This window comes from Chamaea fasciata, unplaced genomic scaffold, assembly GCF_029207755.1.
Source record: "Chamaea fasciata isolate MVZ Bird 193981 ecotype frontalis unplaced genomic scaffold, bChaFas1.0.hap1 SCAF_4, whole genome shotgun sequence".
In the NCBI taxonomy this organism is placed as follows: Eukaryota; Metazoa; Chordata; class Aves; order Passeriformes; family Sylviidae; genus Chamaea; species Chamaea fasciata.
In genome coordinates this window covers 59,322,781-59,336,525 of record NW_027094089.1, presented here as the reverse complement: position 1 = coordinate 59,336,525, position 13,745 = coordinate 59,322,781, and the positions used below count along the sequence as shown (strand labels likewise).

Below are 13,745 nucleotides of genomic sequence, written 5' to 3'. Positions count from 1 at the left end.
ATGTATTTTCAGTCTTCAGGAATACAACTAACTTTACTAATAAAAAAATGGAAGGAAATCAAAATGCAAAGAAACTAAATTACCATACTATAGATGTCCTTTCCTCTTTATTCTGATTTAGATACTAATCAGCCTAAAAGGGAAGAAAATGTCATGTTTCTAAATTAGTTGCTAATGTAGATATTTTACAGATTAAGACTTATCAGAAGATCCTTGATATCTTCATGGACTAGCTGCCAGAGATCAGGAAAACAGTCTTGTTCAGTCCACATAAGCAGCCCTTGGCTGTGGGATGTGTTGTTGGAAGAGGCATATCCTGCAGCTTTTGTATGTAAAAGCTTTACTGACAATCTTTCTCCTTCCCCCTTTCTCCCCTGGTGCCCTGCAAAGATGAATAGTGAGGAAAGTTTTGGGGCATATAACAAACTTCTGACTGATCATCTTGGAGCCTGAATTTCCAATAGATGTTTCCTGGCAGTTGATGCAATTTCTCTCTGAGGTCTGTTTGAATTATTTATTTGTTCATCCAATAAGCCTATTAAACAGAGCACTTAAGCACTGGCTACAACGGACTTCTTGTGCTTTTTTTTTTTTTCAGACTACATTATGTTCCAGTTTGAAATGATATGTTCTGGAGTCAAGCAACTAACTACTGAATATATATCCATGTATAGATGTTATACTGTGTGTGCCACAAACACAACATTCATGCATATTTCCCATGAAAGGATGGATGGTTTGTGACTCATTGCACTAAAATATGCCTCAAAATGTGTCTTTACAACAAGTGTTTGGTGGCTCACTTATTTGTGTTGTGTTTCTTTGTTCACTATAAACCTACCATGCAAATGCTTGTATTTCAGATAAAAATGCCACTCCAAAAAGTTACATGTTCCTATGCCTTGTTGATTCCTTAAATTATGCACTGTAAATTATTCTCTCTTTTTATTTCTTCCAAACCCAAACAAAACAGAATTACTTATTTTATACATTCTGTAAAAATCTTACTTATTAAGCCATGATTATATTTCAATAAGATAAGCATGTTTTACATCTGACCTAACCATAGCAATGGAAAACATGGAAAATGAGTCCTAATTGTGCCCCAGCACAGTCTTTCAGAACACAGACACATAAACCCTGAGGTTTTTCAGAAACCAGCTAGAGGTCCAAGTTGTATTTCAAGCACAAGCTGGAAATACACAGGTTATCACAATCTTGTCCCCTTTGGCTTGATTCTGTTTACATTGCTCAGCCAGTAGAGATCTTCATTCACACATGGTATTTATTTTTCTTTTAGCTTCTCCCTGACCAGCTGGTCTTACTTCTGGAGTCCCTCTTGGAGGAGAAGACATTGTGTCCTAGAATATTGCAATACTTGGAGAGAACATACCAGCTCCGGGAGCAAGATGCTGAGGTAAGTCACTGAAAAACAAATCTCCTTAACGTACGCCTCTGTACTGTTGACTAGGAATTACAGTGTTCCACGAGGAACTAGGCTCACTGCAGTTCTTTTTTCCCATGTCTGGATCTGAAATTGGATTCTTCTAACTCCAGTACTGTTGCATCTTCATGTGCTATAATGACTTAGCATTTCTGTGTGTTTTGTGTAGGTTCAGGTGTGTTTTGCATACTGTGGTAGTAAAGTACGGCGCAACCCAGATGTCCAAACTAATTTACGTGTACCTTAGGCAGCACATTTGTTCAAGTGTTAAATTTTTCACTCTGTTTTTCTGTGTAGTGGAGACCAGTTTTTTTTCATTATGATACTGTCTCCAAATGTAATCATATCTGTGATAGTCTAAAATTTTTATTTCCTATTGTCATCTCATATCGTTCCTCTTGGTATGCTCCAAAGTCTCACTCAGGATTTAGGAAAATTATCCTTCCAGAGAGACTATGGTGTTTTCTGGTTTGGGGCCTTAATTTAATGGTTTTTACAGTTGCTTCTAGTCAATGCCAGTGACATTAATAGCTCCTGAGGAAAACACCGCTTTATATGATATTGTAAAGAGTAGCACATCCCTGCTGCAAAGTGCTTTATGTCTTTGGGAGGCAAACCAGTAAATATTTATTACCACATGCAGAGAGGGCACTTTTAAGTCCCATGGTTGTCTCAAGCTGGGAGAATTCTGACAATTAAGGCAGCAGAAGGAGTGGCTGAAAGCACTTTTGCAACAAGCCATTGCTTCAAGTACGTAGCATTCAGGAGGGGAGGTAAGTGCAATCAGCGATGAAAATAAAGGATATGTAGAGATTTATGTATGAGTGTGTATATATGTATGTGTATGTGTGTATATATATATATTTATGTATAAAACAAGGGTTAATTATGACACAGCATACAATCGAGCTATTGTGCAGTGAAGGAATATGGTGAACTTAACATTTGCCTCGGGTTTATTTTAAAACTACCTTGCAAAAGGTTGCAGAAAGCCAGTGTGTCTGACTTAACCTGTTATAGTTGGAACTTTGTGGAAATTATTAGAATTGAAGGAGAGAGCAAAATCTCTCTTGTTACTCTTATGGTGAAGTTGCTGGATGGGTGCTTGGAAAGACTTGGAAATCCAAACCTTAATGTAAAGATTGATAGAACAGATGTCTACCTTTTTCTCAGAAAAAAAAAATAAAACCCAAACAAAAAACCCCAGCATTTTAATTGCTGCTTACTGCACCTTTTTACTTCTTGTTGATACAGTTTTCCAAATGCCAGATTTGTTTTTAATTAGTACTTGAACCAACATTTCTATTTATAGGTATTAGAATATATTTTAATCACATCTGAATACCAGTGAAATGTCAGTGGTTCTATTATGGGAAGAGGAATTAACAGGGAGATAGATCAAAGCAATAGCTGTGTTGTTGCTGTTTCATGCCTGTGAATTGTAAGGACCGGGCCACAAGCTTCAGTTTCTCAGGTTTTTCCTTTGTCTTCATTTTCATGCTTGCTTTTTTCCTTGCAGTAAAAGTACACAAACAATCTATCAAAAATTTTTTGTGACAAAACTCCACAAACCCACAAGATTAGGACCTGTATTAAATGAATGTACTCTCCATTTTATTTTACAAGGTGAAACCAAGGGCTTAGCAGACAACTCACTTAGAAGTACAACTATGATAACATTACCCTTAGCATTTTACCAGTCAGCAGATCCCAGATGCTTGCAGTCCTTTAAAGGGAGCTAGCTCCCTTGGCCTCACCTACCTGAGGAACAGACTATTTGTGCCTCATTTTCATGTATGTGCGCAGGGGATTTTTGTTGTGACCCTGGGACAAAGAACTGCAGTCTGAGCCTGTTCTTGTCTAGATAGTAATCCTGTTGTGTTACTGGAGTTCAAATGTTCTCAGTAGCTAAACATTAGAAATGGATTATTAAAAAAAGAAGCATAAAAACTTGCAGGCAGACCAATAAAAAGAAGAAAACTGTCTGTGTCAGAGGGTTTATTCCAGGATTTTTGGTAGTGAGGTTGTCAGCTGTGTTCCATCCAGCAGCAGAAAGTTAAGAAATAAACTTGTTTTCCTATTTTTCAAAAGTAGCGTTTAAATTCACAATCATCTTCCAGTAGGGATAAGCATGGTGTGAGAGAGTACACCAAGGAGTGTGGCTTTTTCATATTTTCACGAAGTTTGGTCTTCAGATTTGTACCTAATAATTTTAAAGATTAGTTCAGGGGGTCATTCTGTCCTGCACAAGTACAGTATGGAAAGTCGTTGTTCATATTTCTTAAAGCTTTTCTGTCTGTATCACTGAAGCATCTTTATTTTGACTTTAAAATTGACCATCTTGTTGTAGTAAAGCATTGCACAGCTGGTGGTTTCTGCACCTGCCTACAGCAAAGTGCAGCTCTGTCCCCAGCCAGCAAAGCTGCCGACAGCACTGTTTGATACTCCTGACCATTTGTTGCCATGTGCACATCCAGACTTAACCTACAGGCACATGTTGCTTCAGAAAGGAGTGGAGGATTTGCAGCAGGTTATCTGCCTTGTTTCGATTCCTTTGTAGCAGGAGACAGGAGAGGAGAGATGTCAGTCAGCCTTGGCCTGGAATGTAAAGGTTGGTCTCTGTTGAAGAGATCTCCTTAGCTACTCAGTGTAGTTCCTGTCCTCTCTCAAATTAGGTTTCACTGCAGATACATAGGCTTAGTGTCTGTCTCCCTTCTCAAAGAGACATTGATTTGAATAGTTCTTTTAATGAATAAAAAATAAATAATAGGTTAAGTAACATATTGGTGATTTGTAATGCTAACTTTCAAGCCACGAGAGCCAGAACTGCTGGTGGCTTAATCACACTTCAGACTGGTCTGCCCCTAATCTGGATGCCTAGAGAGGCTTGTAGGGCATCTGCCAAACTGCAGAATTTGTGACTCCTTTCCACTTTTTGCAGTCCACTTCTATAACAAATAAGTATTTCATTTTCCACTTACTCCTCAAACCTTGGAACATCTGAGAAGACACAAAACTACAAGTTTGTTTTCAGAAGATTAAATTCATTGATCTGAGCTATTTGAATTGAGCATATTCAAGAGATCTTTGTTTTGAAAGCAATGAAGGTTTCAACATTTAAAGCCATTTTTCCATTCTTCTCTTTGTGCCTTCTGCCCATTGTGGCTCAGACAAGTGGTGTCAGACAAGTGGGAGGCAATTCCATGGAAGAATGATTGTGTCCTCAATTTTCTCTTCCTGTTCCCCCTATCTTGTGCTGCTTCCCACTACTTAACAAAATAACTCATGCACGGGCTACATCTCCATGACATACCACATCTTGCATCCAAGAGAAGCATTATAGAAGCTGGTTGCATTTTTGAGCATGACAAAGTCCAGCTGGAAGTTCAGCTGGCTGAGGCAAAATGGGATATGTTATAAAGCAGCAGCTACAGTTGCCATCAGACAGCACAGTAGAATAATAAATTTTATAAGTGGGTCTGGGGTTGGTTTTGTTTTGTTTCTTTCTGCAGTGACTGTTCTATGCAGCTGTTTCATTTTTTCAATATCTAGTGTCTGGCAGAATGTGGAGAGTTGGTCTACATGGAAAGTGTTGGGTGGCTAGTGTTTTTTAAAATCTGTCTAACCTTGATGACATCTCTTCTGATATGACAGTGCAATCTTACCTCATTTGAATAGGCTATTGAGAACTTTCATATAAATAAAGCGGAGTCAATAATTTTCAAAAGGCAACACCATGAGATCTGAGTTAACACTCAATGAATCTCTTAGCTAGAGGAGCGCTCTCATTACTCCCATTATTTCTGTTCTTCATTTGGTCAAAGGCCTGTAACTTGTGGGCACACAGGGTCACAGAATGGCTGCAAAATCATGAAAAATATGACAGGAAGAAGATCACAGCCATCAGAGAAGAACAGTGGGTATGACACTTTCAGTCCTGTTTTAGACTTGACAATATTTCTGCAAGTACAAGTTGTCGCTGAATTATCTAAGAAGTGGTGATAAAAACTACAGAATGTGGACGAAGCAGAAATATTTATGGTGTATTTCCCCAGATTTTTCACTGTAGAGTTATCTTTCCTTTCCTACTGTAGATATCACTTCTATCTTGCCTGCACAACATATGGAAAGTTGCTTTGTTGGTTTTCCTTGTCTCAGCAAGTTGACTGAAATGCACTTCACTTACATAATGCTTTCCCTGTGTTTGAGATCATAATGTGGTATAGTTCGGGGAGAGAAGAGAAACTAGAACTCTTTCTCCAGTAAATGTGAGTAAAACGAGTTAAGATCATAATATCATCAGTCACGTGTGTGGCATAAAGTCATTCTCACACAAGTACGTCATTGTACATAAGAGAAGGGTGTGTGAGACCAGGGCTATAAAGTGGTGGCATCTTATTTCACTGACAGAAATTCAGTCACACTAAAACAAACTATTTAAGGTGCCTGGCATCCTAGAAGTGGTGAGAATTGTGCTAGGACAAAATAACTTTGATTCATTGATCTTTCCTAGCCTGTGAAAAGCTGGCAGACATGGAAGTACAAATGAATTCTTGTCATTTCCCATCTGATGGTGACTGTGTTGAGCTGAGCACATTCTCAGGTTCCATAATTCAGTTGCCTTGCTGATTGTCAGTGGGCATTGTTTGAAGGCACACTTATGGAACAGAGCTCTGCAGAAAACATAAAACTGGGTAGGAAAAGGGAACTGCTTGGGAAAGGTCAGTGAACACTTTGAGAAGGCATTTGGTGAGCTTTCCTTTCAGCACAGTCACTGGGCCAGTCCTCCCTTGGGGCAGAGACTCAGAAGCAGTCTCCAGCTTTTGAGTACAATTAGTAATGTATTGCAAATACCTCTACAGGCTTGCTAGTCCTTCTTGACTGTACTGTGTAGCTGCAAGTAGGTATGTTTCACATGGTGGCATTGCAGCCACAGAGGGAGAACTATGATTCTTCTCCTTAACTTAGGTCATTGTTGGTATGAAATGCCATATCAGTAGATAAAAAAGGTGACAGATTGAGCTGACTACCATATTACAGGGTGTGGCTTTCTAGTGAATTTGTGGGTTTTCTGCAAAAGTAGTTTCTGTAGTTATTTCATATTTAAATATACAGTTTATTATTCAGTTTCAATTCAAGTCGGGAGGAGATGCTTTATTTTGGATAAGACAGTATGTTTTGCAGGACTTACAAATCTGCTGTGAAAATTTACCAGGAGTGCAAAATAAATTTCACCTGTCTTTTCCTTTCTGAATGTTTTAGTTAGAGCATTATTGTACCACTAGACATAGGTATAGTTATACTGAATAATTTTATATTTGCAATTGAGCTGCGATTAACACATCAGGAGGAACTTGATATAAGGAATCTTGAAAGAATAATTAGGAACCTAGAAAAGGCTCTATAGATGAGTCAGCCTGCATGGTAAGTTTGTTTCTGGAATAAATCATATTTGAGGTTTGTACGCCCAACCATTACTGAGGCAATACCTTCATTAAATGGAAAAAAAAAAAAGTGTTTTCACAAAGTGAAACCTCTTTACTGTTATCAGTCTGATGCTTTTCACACACATCCTCACAGAAATACTTTTTTTCTTTTTTTCTTTTTTTTCTTTTTTTTTTTTTTTTGCTCTACTTCTCCTACTTCCTTATGCAAATTCTAGCAAGGAATATATCTCTGTCATAGAAAGCCCTTCCTCTTTTCACTAGAAAAAGGACTAATTTCAGGGTATGTTCTGGAACGTCCTCATTGCTGATAAATGTGCTGATTGAAGCTGCAGCCACTTGCAAAATGTCCTCTGTGATCTTGAAAAATTTTGAGTCTTCACTGTTTCACTTGTTCATGTTGCATCTGAATGCGATTTGCAGGCTTTTTGGTGCAGATGGTATTGATATTGATATTGGTTGAGATAGTTTTTCAAAAGTGTGCATTTGCACGAGTTGGATCTTTTTCCCAGTGAAAGGCACTTATAAAAGGGTAGCTTCTAGGAACATGGCACGTGTTGCCCAAAGATGAGGTTCAAAATTCAGTATGAAGCTAAAATTTGAACAAGAGGAGGGAAATACACTTCCAGTGACAGCCATGGGAGTCGTCCCATGAGGCTCACTCCTACTCACATGCCCATTGTGACTGAGTGAATGTGTTGAGATGAATTTGTAAAACTGGCTGAAAGATAATCTCGAGTAGCTATTATGTGGGTTTGTTTTGTTTCTACATGTGAAGTCGGGGGGCTTTTCCAGCCACTTGAGAAGAACAGAAAATCCTTCCATCAGCATTAGCTGAAGGGCATGACCAGGGCATGAGATTTATGGAGCACTGGAAATAGCTTTGCACCAGTCAGCACTCCTAGTCCCACACCCCTCCAGGAGCCAACAGTAACACATTTGTTCCAAGTGATCTCAGTGGCTGCTGGGTGGCATGAGCAGGAGTTTTTGTGCCCTTACTGCTGCCATTATTGGTGCTGTTCACTTACCACCTCTGATTTTTCTAACCAGTTTTGCACTTAACTTCCTCTGTCTGGCAACCCAGCAACTTAGTGAGACTTGGAAAGCAGGGGACCTTATGGTAAGAAGAAACCAAATATGCAACTGGGTTGGCTTGGCAATTTTTTACTGCTTATCCAAAGAATCTTTGAAGGAAGGGATTGGAGATAATTCTGTGTCCTGTTGTCCAGCAAGGAGAACAAAGTGGAGGAGTCCTCTGGGCTTCTGAACTCAGTCCTAAAGGTTTTCTGAATTGGATGCAATTGCTTTATATAAAATTTTACTCAGTATTTCTGTGTCGGGCAATACAAACCCAGTGCTTATACAAACCACCTGCCTTTGTCATGAAATTTAAAAAGTTACTCTGTTATATACACACAACAGCACTGGCATGTTGACCGTGACCAGGAGGAGTGGTTTTTAAAATATAAACAAAATCCCCTAGCTATCAACAGTAGGGATGTTCCTCTGAGGTTTGCTTTTTTTTGGGAGTTTTTTAGGTTGGCTTGTTTTGGTTTTTAATTCTGAAAATATTTTTATTTAAAATAAACTTATTCTGAGATTTCATCCAAATAGCTCATCTAATGCTTATCATTCCTGTTTAAAGGTGGGCTGCAGATGCAGGGTATGCCTGAATAGGACCATAGATTTGGAAAAAAGTATATGGAGTTCTGTGAGGTCTAAATACTTCAAGAAGGAGGACAATTCAAAGGTGCAGGTTCTGATGTCATTTCTTAACCACATAGATATGATTCCACCACTGAGTTACTGACTTAATAACGTGTGAGTAAAGTCTGTTGTCCTACTTTCAAATCTTGTGCCACTTGGAGTTGTAGTGTCTTCAGGAGGAATTTTGTTGTTTCATGTGGTGTAAGCATTGTCCTAAGAACTATCCATCACTGTGTTCCAGCAGCAGGGAATAAAAGAGGTGGAGAAGATGACTAAAAAATGTCAAACACAGAGAAAAAATATAAATGTTCTCATTGTAGGAATGAGCATATTTCTTCTGAGTTTATAAAATCAATGTATTTTTCATTAAAAATTTTTGCTAGGCATTGAAGAAGGGAGGGTGATGCAAAAGGTCATTGTCTTTGGAGTCAAAATCTCGTATTTAATTATTTTGAAAGTTGGAAGCCAGGTTTTTAGCAATGTGAAATTAGTAGGACGTGAAAATGGGCTGAGTAGACTGGCTGTGGCCTAAGTTATGGAAAAAACATGCGGCCACATTGCGTTCATTTCTTGGAATTTGAGTCTTATTTTCATATGGAGTTCCAGATTCTGTCTGTGACAGTAATCTTGCCTGGCAATAACAAATATTTTGACTACAGTCACTGTGGGAAACCAAAGATAAAATATTTTTTGTCCCTTGTAACTACAAGACGGATGAGATAGAAGCAGAGGGATGGAGAGAGGGGCACAGGGATAGCTCTCTATTGCCTTGATACTTACAGCAGCCTTTCCTTTTCCTGAACAGGAGTTAAAATGTAATAATAATTGATAACAGATTGTTGGTGTGCTTGATCTCAGACTCTTCAGGGTTGAATTTCTGCATCAGATGTATATGTTTACGTGCTTTTTTCCACTATGACATTTGGGTTTTTATAAACCAGCATGCTTTTATGTGCATATATAAATAATCTGTGTTGAAACACTTATGCAGACATGTAAGACACTATATGTGTAAAAAATTATAAGCAGACTCTATCTGGAGACAGACAGAAGAGACAGTAGTAATGGGAAGTGTTTGAATTGCTTGCTGTGATGATGTAAAATAAATTTCTGTTGATTCCAGAGATACTGTTGGGATAGCACAAGGGGTGACAGCTTCAAAATGAGGGAGGATAGGTTTAGATTAGCTATTAGGAAAAAATTCTTTCCTCTGAGGGTGGTGAGACACTGGCATAGGTTGCCCAGAGAAGTTGTGGATGCCCCACCCCTGGCCATGTTCACAGCCAGGCTGGATGAAGCTCTGAGCAACCTGGTTTAGTGAAAGGTCTTCCTGCCCCTGGTGGGAGGGCTGGAACTAGGTGATCTTTAAGGTCTCTTCCAGCCCAACCCATTCTATGTTCTATCATAATCTAGCCATTACTGTAGGTAGGTGTTTCAGCAGGATGTTAGAGGGGATATGGAATATGGGGCTGTATACGAGATGGCAGAGAGGTGTGTTGGTGCATTTTGGTGAAAGTGTCCATTTGGATATGTACGTATGCCAAAGCTGAGTTTACCTTCCTGAAGGCATGAGGCTTGTCCCTTCAGTACCTCTCTGATGCTGGTTATTCCTAAGGCTGGGACCAGGTCTTCCTTCCCCTCCCTCTGAGGTGCAGGATCTCCTGGCCCCCCAGCACCCTCTCCATACTCACCCTCAGACTGTGTCTTCACACATGCAGCCATCCTCACCACAGCACCCTGCTGGGGACAGAAGGATTGAGAATGGAGAGCAGGCAAGGGGGCATAGGCATTGCTTCTGTCACCAGTCAGAAGGCAGCCTTGCTCCTGAGAGCTGGTAGCACCACAGCAAAACAAAGCTCAGCACACATCTCCAGTGAAATTGTTGAAAAGGCAGATGGTGACATCTTTTCTGCCATCTTCATCTTGCTGCAAGCTGTGAATGGCACTGGTATTCCAGCATGCTGAGCAGGCGATACTGAAAATGCAGGCAAAGGGGAAGCATTTGGTTCCACTATAAGTAGTGTGTCTATGTTTTAAATGACGGCTTATTTTTTAAAACCTTTGTTTCTGAAATTGAGTTCACATGCTGTGTTAAACATTTCCTTACCTTACTTGCACTATGATATAGGATCTGCTCTCCCCAACATGGGGACAGTGGCAGCACAAATGTTCATGTGGGAAGAAAAGCCCTCAGGCACCATGGCAATGTGGTCTCCCAGACAGTGCTGTTGAAGCTGTCACACTGCTTTGGTGCTGGTCGCCTTTTTCTCATCCAACTGGGTCATTTATATTGGGTTCTAATGTCCCCTGGGTCATTTCCCTATCATCACTTTGTTGGTTTGCTGTAAAGCTAGAGACCATCCTGTTTTGTATCCGTCTCCTGTTGGATAGCGTAAGGAGGGGCATGCTGAAGAGCATTGAGATTATAGAATTAGGCATCCCAGCCAAGCCTCTTATTCACAGCGACAGCTTTGACATCAGAAGAGAGACACAGCCAGTGCCACCTTTAAAAAAGGATTAGACATGGCTTCTTAGTCTCTTGCCTTTTCTTACTTCTTTTGGAAAATTTTTTTCTACCAACACAGCTGTCATTGATCACAGATGGGGCCCAAATAGGGAGAAGTGTGGTGTCTGGTTTGTAATTGAAAGCTCTCTGCTGTAAGCCTGAAGTGGGGGGAAAAAAGGGCATTTGTCTTCTCCAAACAAGTCCTCAGCATTTGCTGCCTTGCCAAGAGTGAATCCTGGCCTGAAGTGCTATCCTTTGATTCGAACACCTTTCTGATCACGGAGAGCAGCAAGGTTGCTCACTGCTCTGCCTGGACTTTCTGAAGTAGTATGTTTTGTGATTCCTGGCTTCTGTTCGGTCAAAAAGAAAAGAACCTTTGTGCTGGCTGTGGGAAAGATATATGTTTTGTTTGCAGGTGGAAGCGAAAGAGGAAGCTGATGAGGTTGCTCTTGAGCAAGGCTATGGTACTATATAAACTTTTTAAAATTGTGTTATGTCGAACTGTGTGAACGCTAAAACAGGACCATGTGGTTGGAGGGGAGGAGAAAGGACAGGATGAAAATACATGCCCCTGAATCATATTTATTAATGTGAGAAGGTTCAAGCAGGCACCTGTTGCTGCTTGAGATTTGCACAGCTGTGGAAGCATGCTGCCTGGCCTGTGGGCACACTAGCACAGGTACAGGTTTTGAATGCTGCCAGTTGTCCCATAGTCTGCCATTGACTTAGCAACAGAATTTGCCTTTCAGATCTTGATTCTGCCACACCTTTCTCTTCTGCTACTAAATACAGATAATTGCTGCATGAACTCTACCCACAGGAAGGAGAGATGGAGCTTGGATGTCCTTCTCCCCTGTTGCCAGCACCCTTCATAGTGTGCAATTGCTTGATCTCTGCAGAAATACAAATCAGAAGGAGTAAAATTAATTAAAGAAGTAGAATATTGCTACCAATATTACCAAAATCTGATGTCTGATATTCTGCTAAAATTAGCTTTTAAGTTGACTTCTTAATGACCAGTTCATACTCCAGGTTTTTAATTACTTTAGATCTCTACATAGTCCTCCTCAAAATGACAGCTAGATCCTGACAAAGTTTTGATCTGCCAGCCCATTACTGCCTTAGGGTTTCCTGAATGACCATGGGTTTTTTTGGGGTTTTTTGCTGTCAGTGTGCTGAGATACTCAGGCTGTGCTGCACAGCTGGAAAGGAGGTTGTCCAAGGTGGCAGGAATGGCCTGTACAGTCTGCCTCGGCAACCTGGGACTGCTTGTGCAATCAGTGATGTCGAATGCAGAGCATGGTAGAGCTCCGTGAGCTCAATCTGCCTCAGGTCCAGCTACTGAACAGGTTCATTCCAGTACTCAAAGTAAAATACAGCTTGAGTAAGGCTACCAAAGGCCATTTCTAAAATTTGAAATGTTATCATCATTTCAGCCATAGCTCTAGAAAATTAAGGGGTTTATACCAAAACAGAGCTTTGCACGGTGAGAAACAGCATTAACTGAACCTTGATGCCATGAGGGTCTCAGGAAGAAAGATTGCCTTGAAGATTGCTGCTGCTGTGGTGCTGTATCCAGCCTTTGGTTTCTTTGGGCTCTGCAGTACTGTCAGACCAAGTGCTACAAGACCTGAGAGAAAACTCAGGTTATGAAAAGTCCAGTTCTTGGTCTAAAATAAAACTAATTTAACCTGACAGACAGCTCCTTTACTCAGTTTCCTGACAAACCCTTGGCGAACACAATAATCACAACTACAAAATCCTTGTAAAAAGAATGAATCCATTCTGTTTGGATCCAGTAGGTTTTTGGCTATTGAGTACAGTCTTTCAGATTGCCAAACCAATAGTCTGTCAGCACAGTTGTAACACAAACAGCTGTTTCTACTCCTGGTGAGCTGCTTCAGCATCCCTCACTTGGGCAAGTTTCAGTGAAATCAAATTCACCTTCTAAAGTATGTGTTTACTGTGGCATGGAAGATAGGAGTGCCCACTTGAAATTCAGACGATATAGAATGAAAAGTCACTGGTGTGGTAAAGAACAACTATTTCAGCTAAGATTGGGGGGGGGGGGGAAAGTCATTAAATGCACTGTAAAACTGGTAATTCTTGAACTGTAATTCTTCCATGCTAAACAACTGTAAAACCTGTTTTTTAGTTCAAATTTTGTGCGGCAATTTTTTTTCCTTAATTAGGTAGGCAGATTATCTAATATTTGAATCTAATCTATCTGTAGATAGGAAGAGACTGGTAATAAATGTTTTCAGGTAGAACAGAGCAGCATTCTGGTGCTCTGGAATGCTTCCTTGTTGTTAATAAAACTTAATCTGTTGTAGCATAGCTTGGTTATTTGAAAAAAGTTCTCTATTTTTTCCTCTGTGAATTAGACTGGAGTCTGACCTCTGAGACTCTTTAGTTAACATTTAAGAGTCAAGTTGTTAAAATAATTTTTTCAATAGACTCTGAACCTGTGTTTTATAAAGATCACAGATGCCCCATACCTTTAGTAAAGGTTCTGTTTTATTGGACAATAGCTCTTACTCTATTTCAAATGATCCCATTTTCTAAGATCTTTAAGTATGTTGCTTTTGTTCAGTGATTTAGATTCGTTGTCTTATGGCATCTTTTAAATTGGATCCAGCTATTA

General features: G+C 39.9%; 1 protein-coding gene across 8 annotated transcripts in view; it reads left to right on the top strand.

Annotated features, from left to right (window-relative positions):
* Positions 1-13,745, top strand: part of AOPEP (aminopeptidase O (putative)) — a 227,025-nt gene that overhangs the window by 157,453 nt on the left and 55,827 nt on the right. For all 8 annotated transcript variants that reach the window (XM_066181702.1, XM_066181704.1, XM_066181703.1 and 5 more), the window contains one exon: positions 1,301-1,417. In XM_066181702.1, coding sequence (XP_066037799.1) covers positions 1,301-1,417 — 117 coding nt within the window. The remainder of the gene's footprint in view (positions 1-1,300; positions 1,418-13,745) is intronic.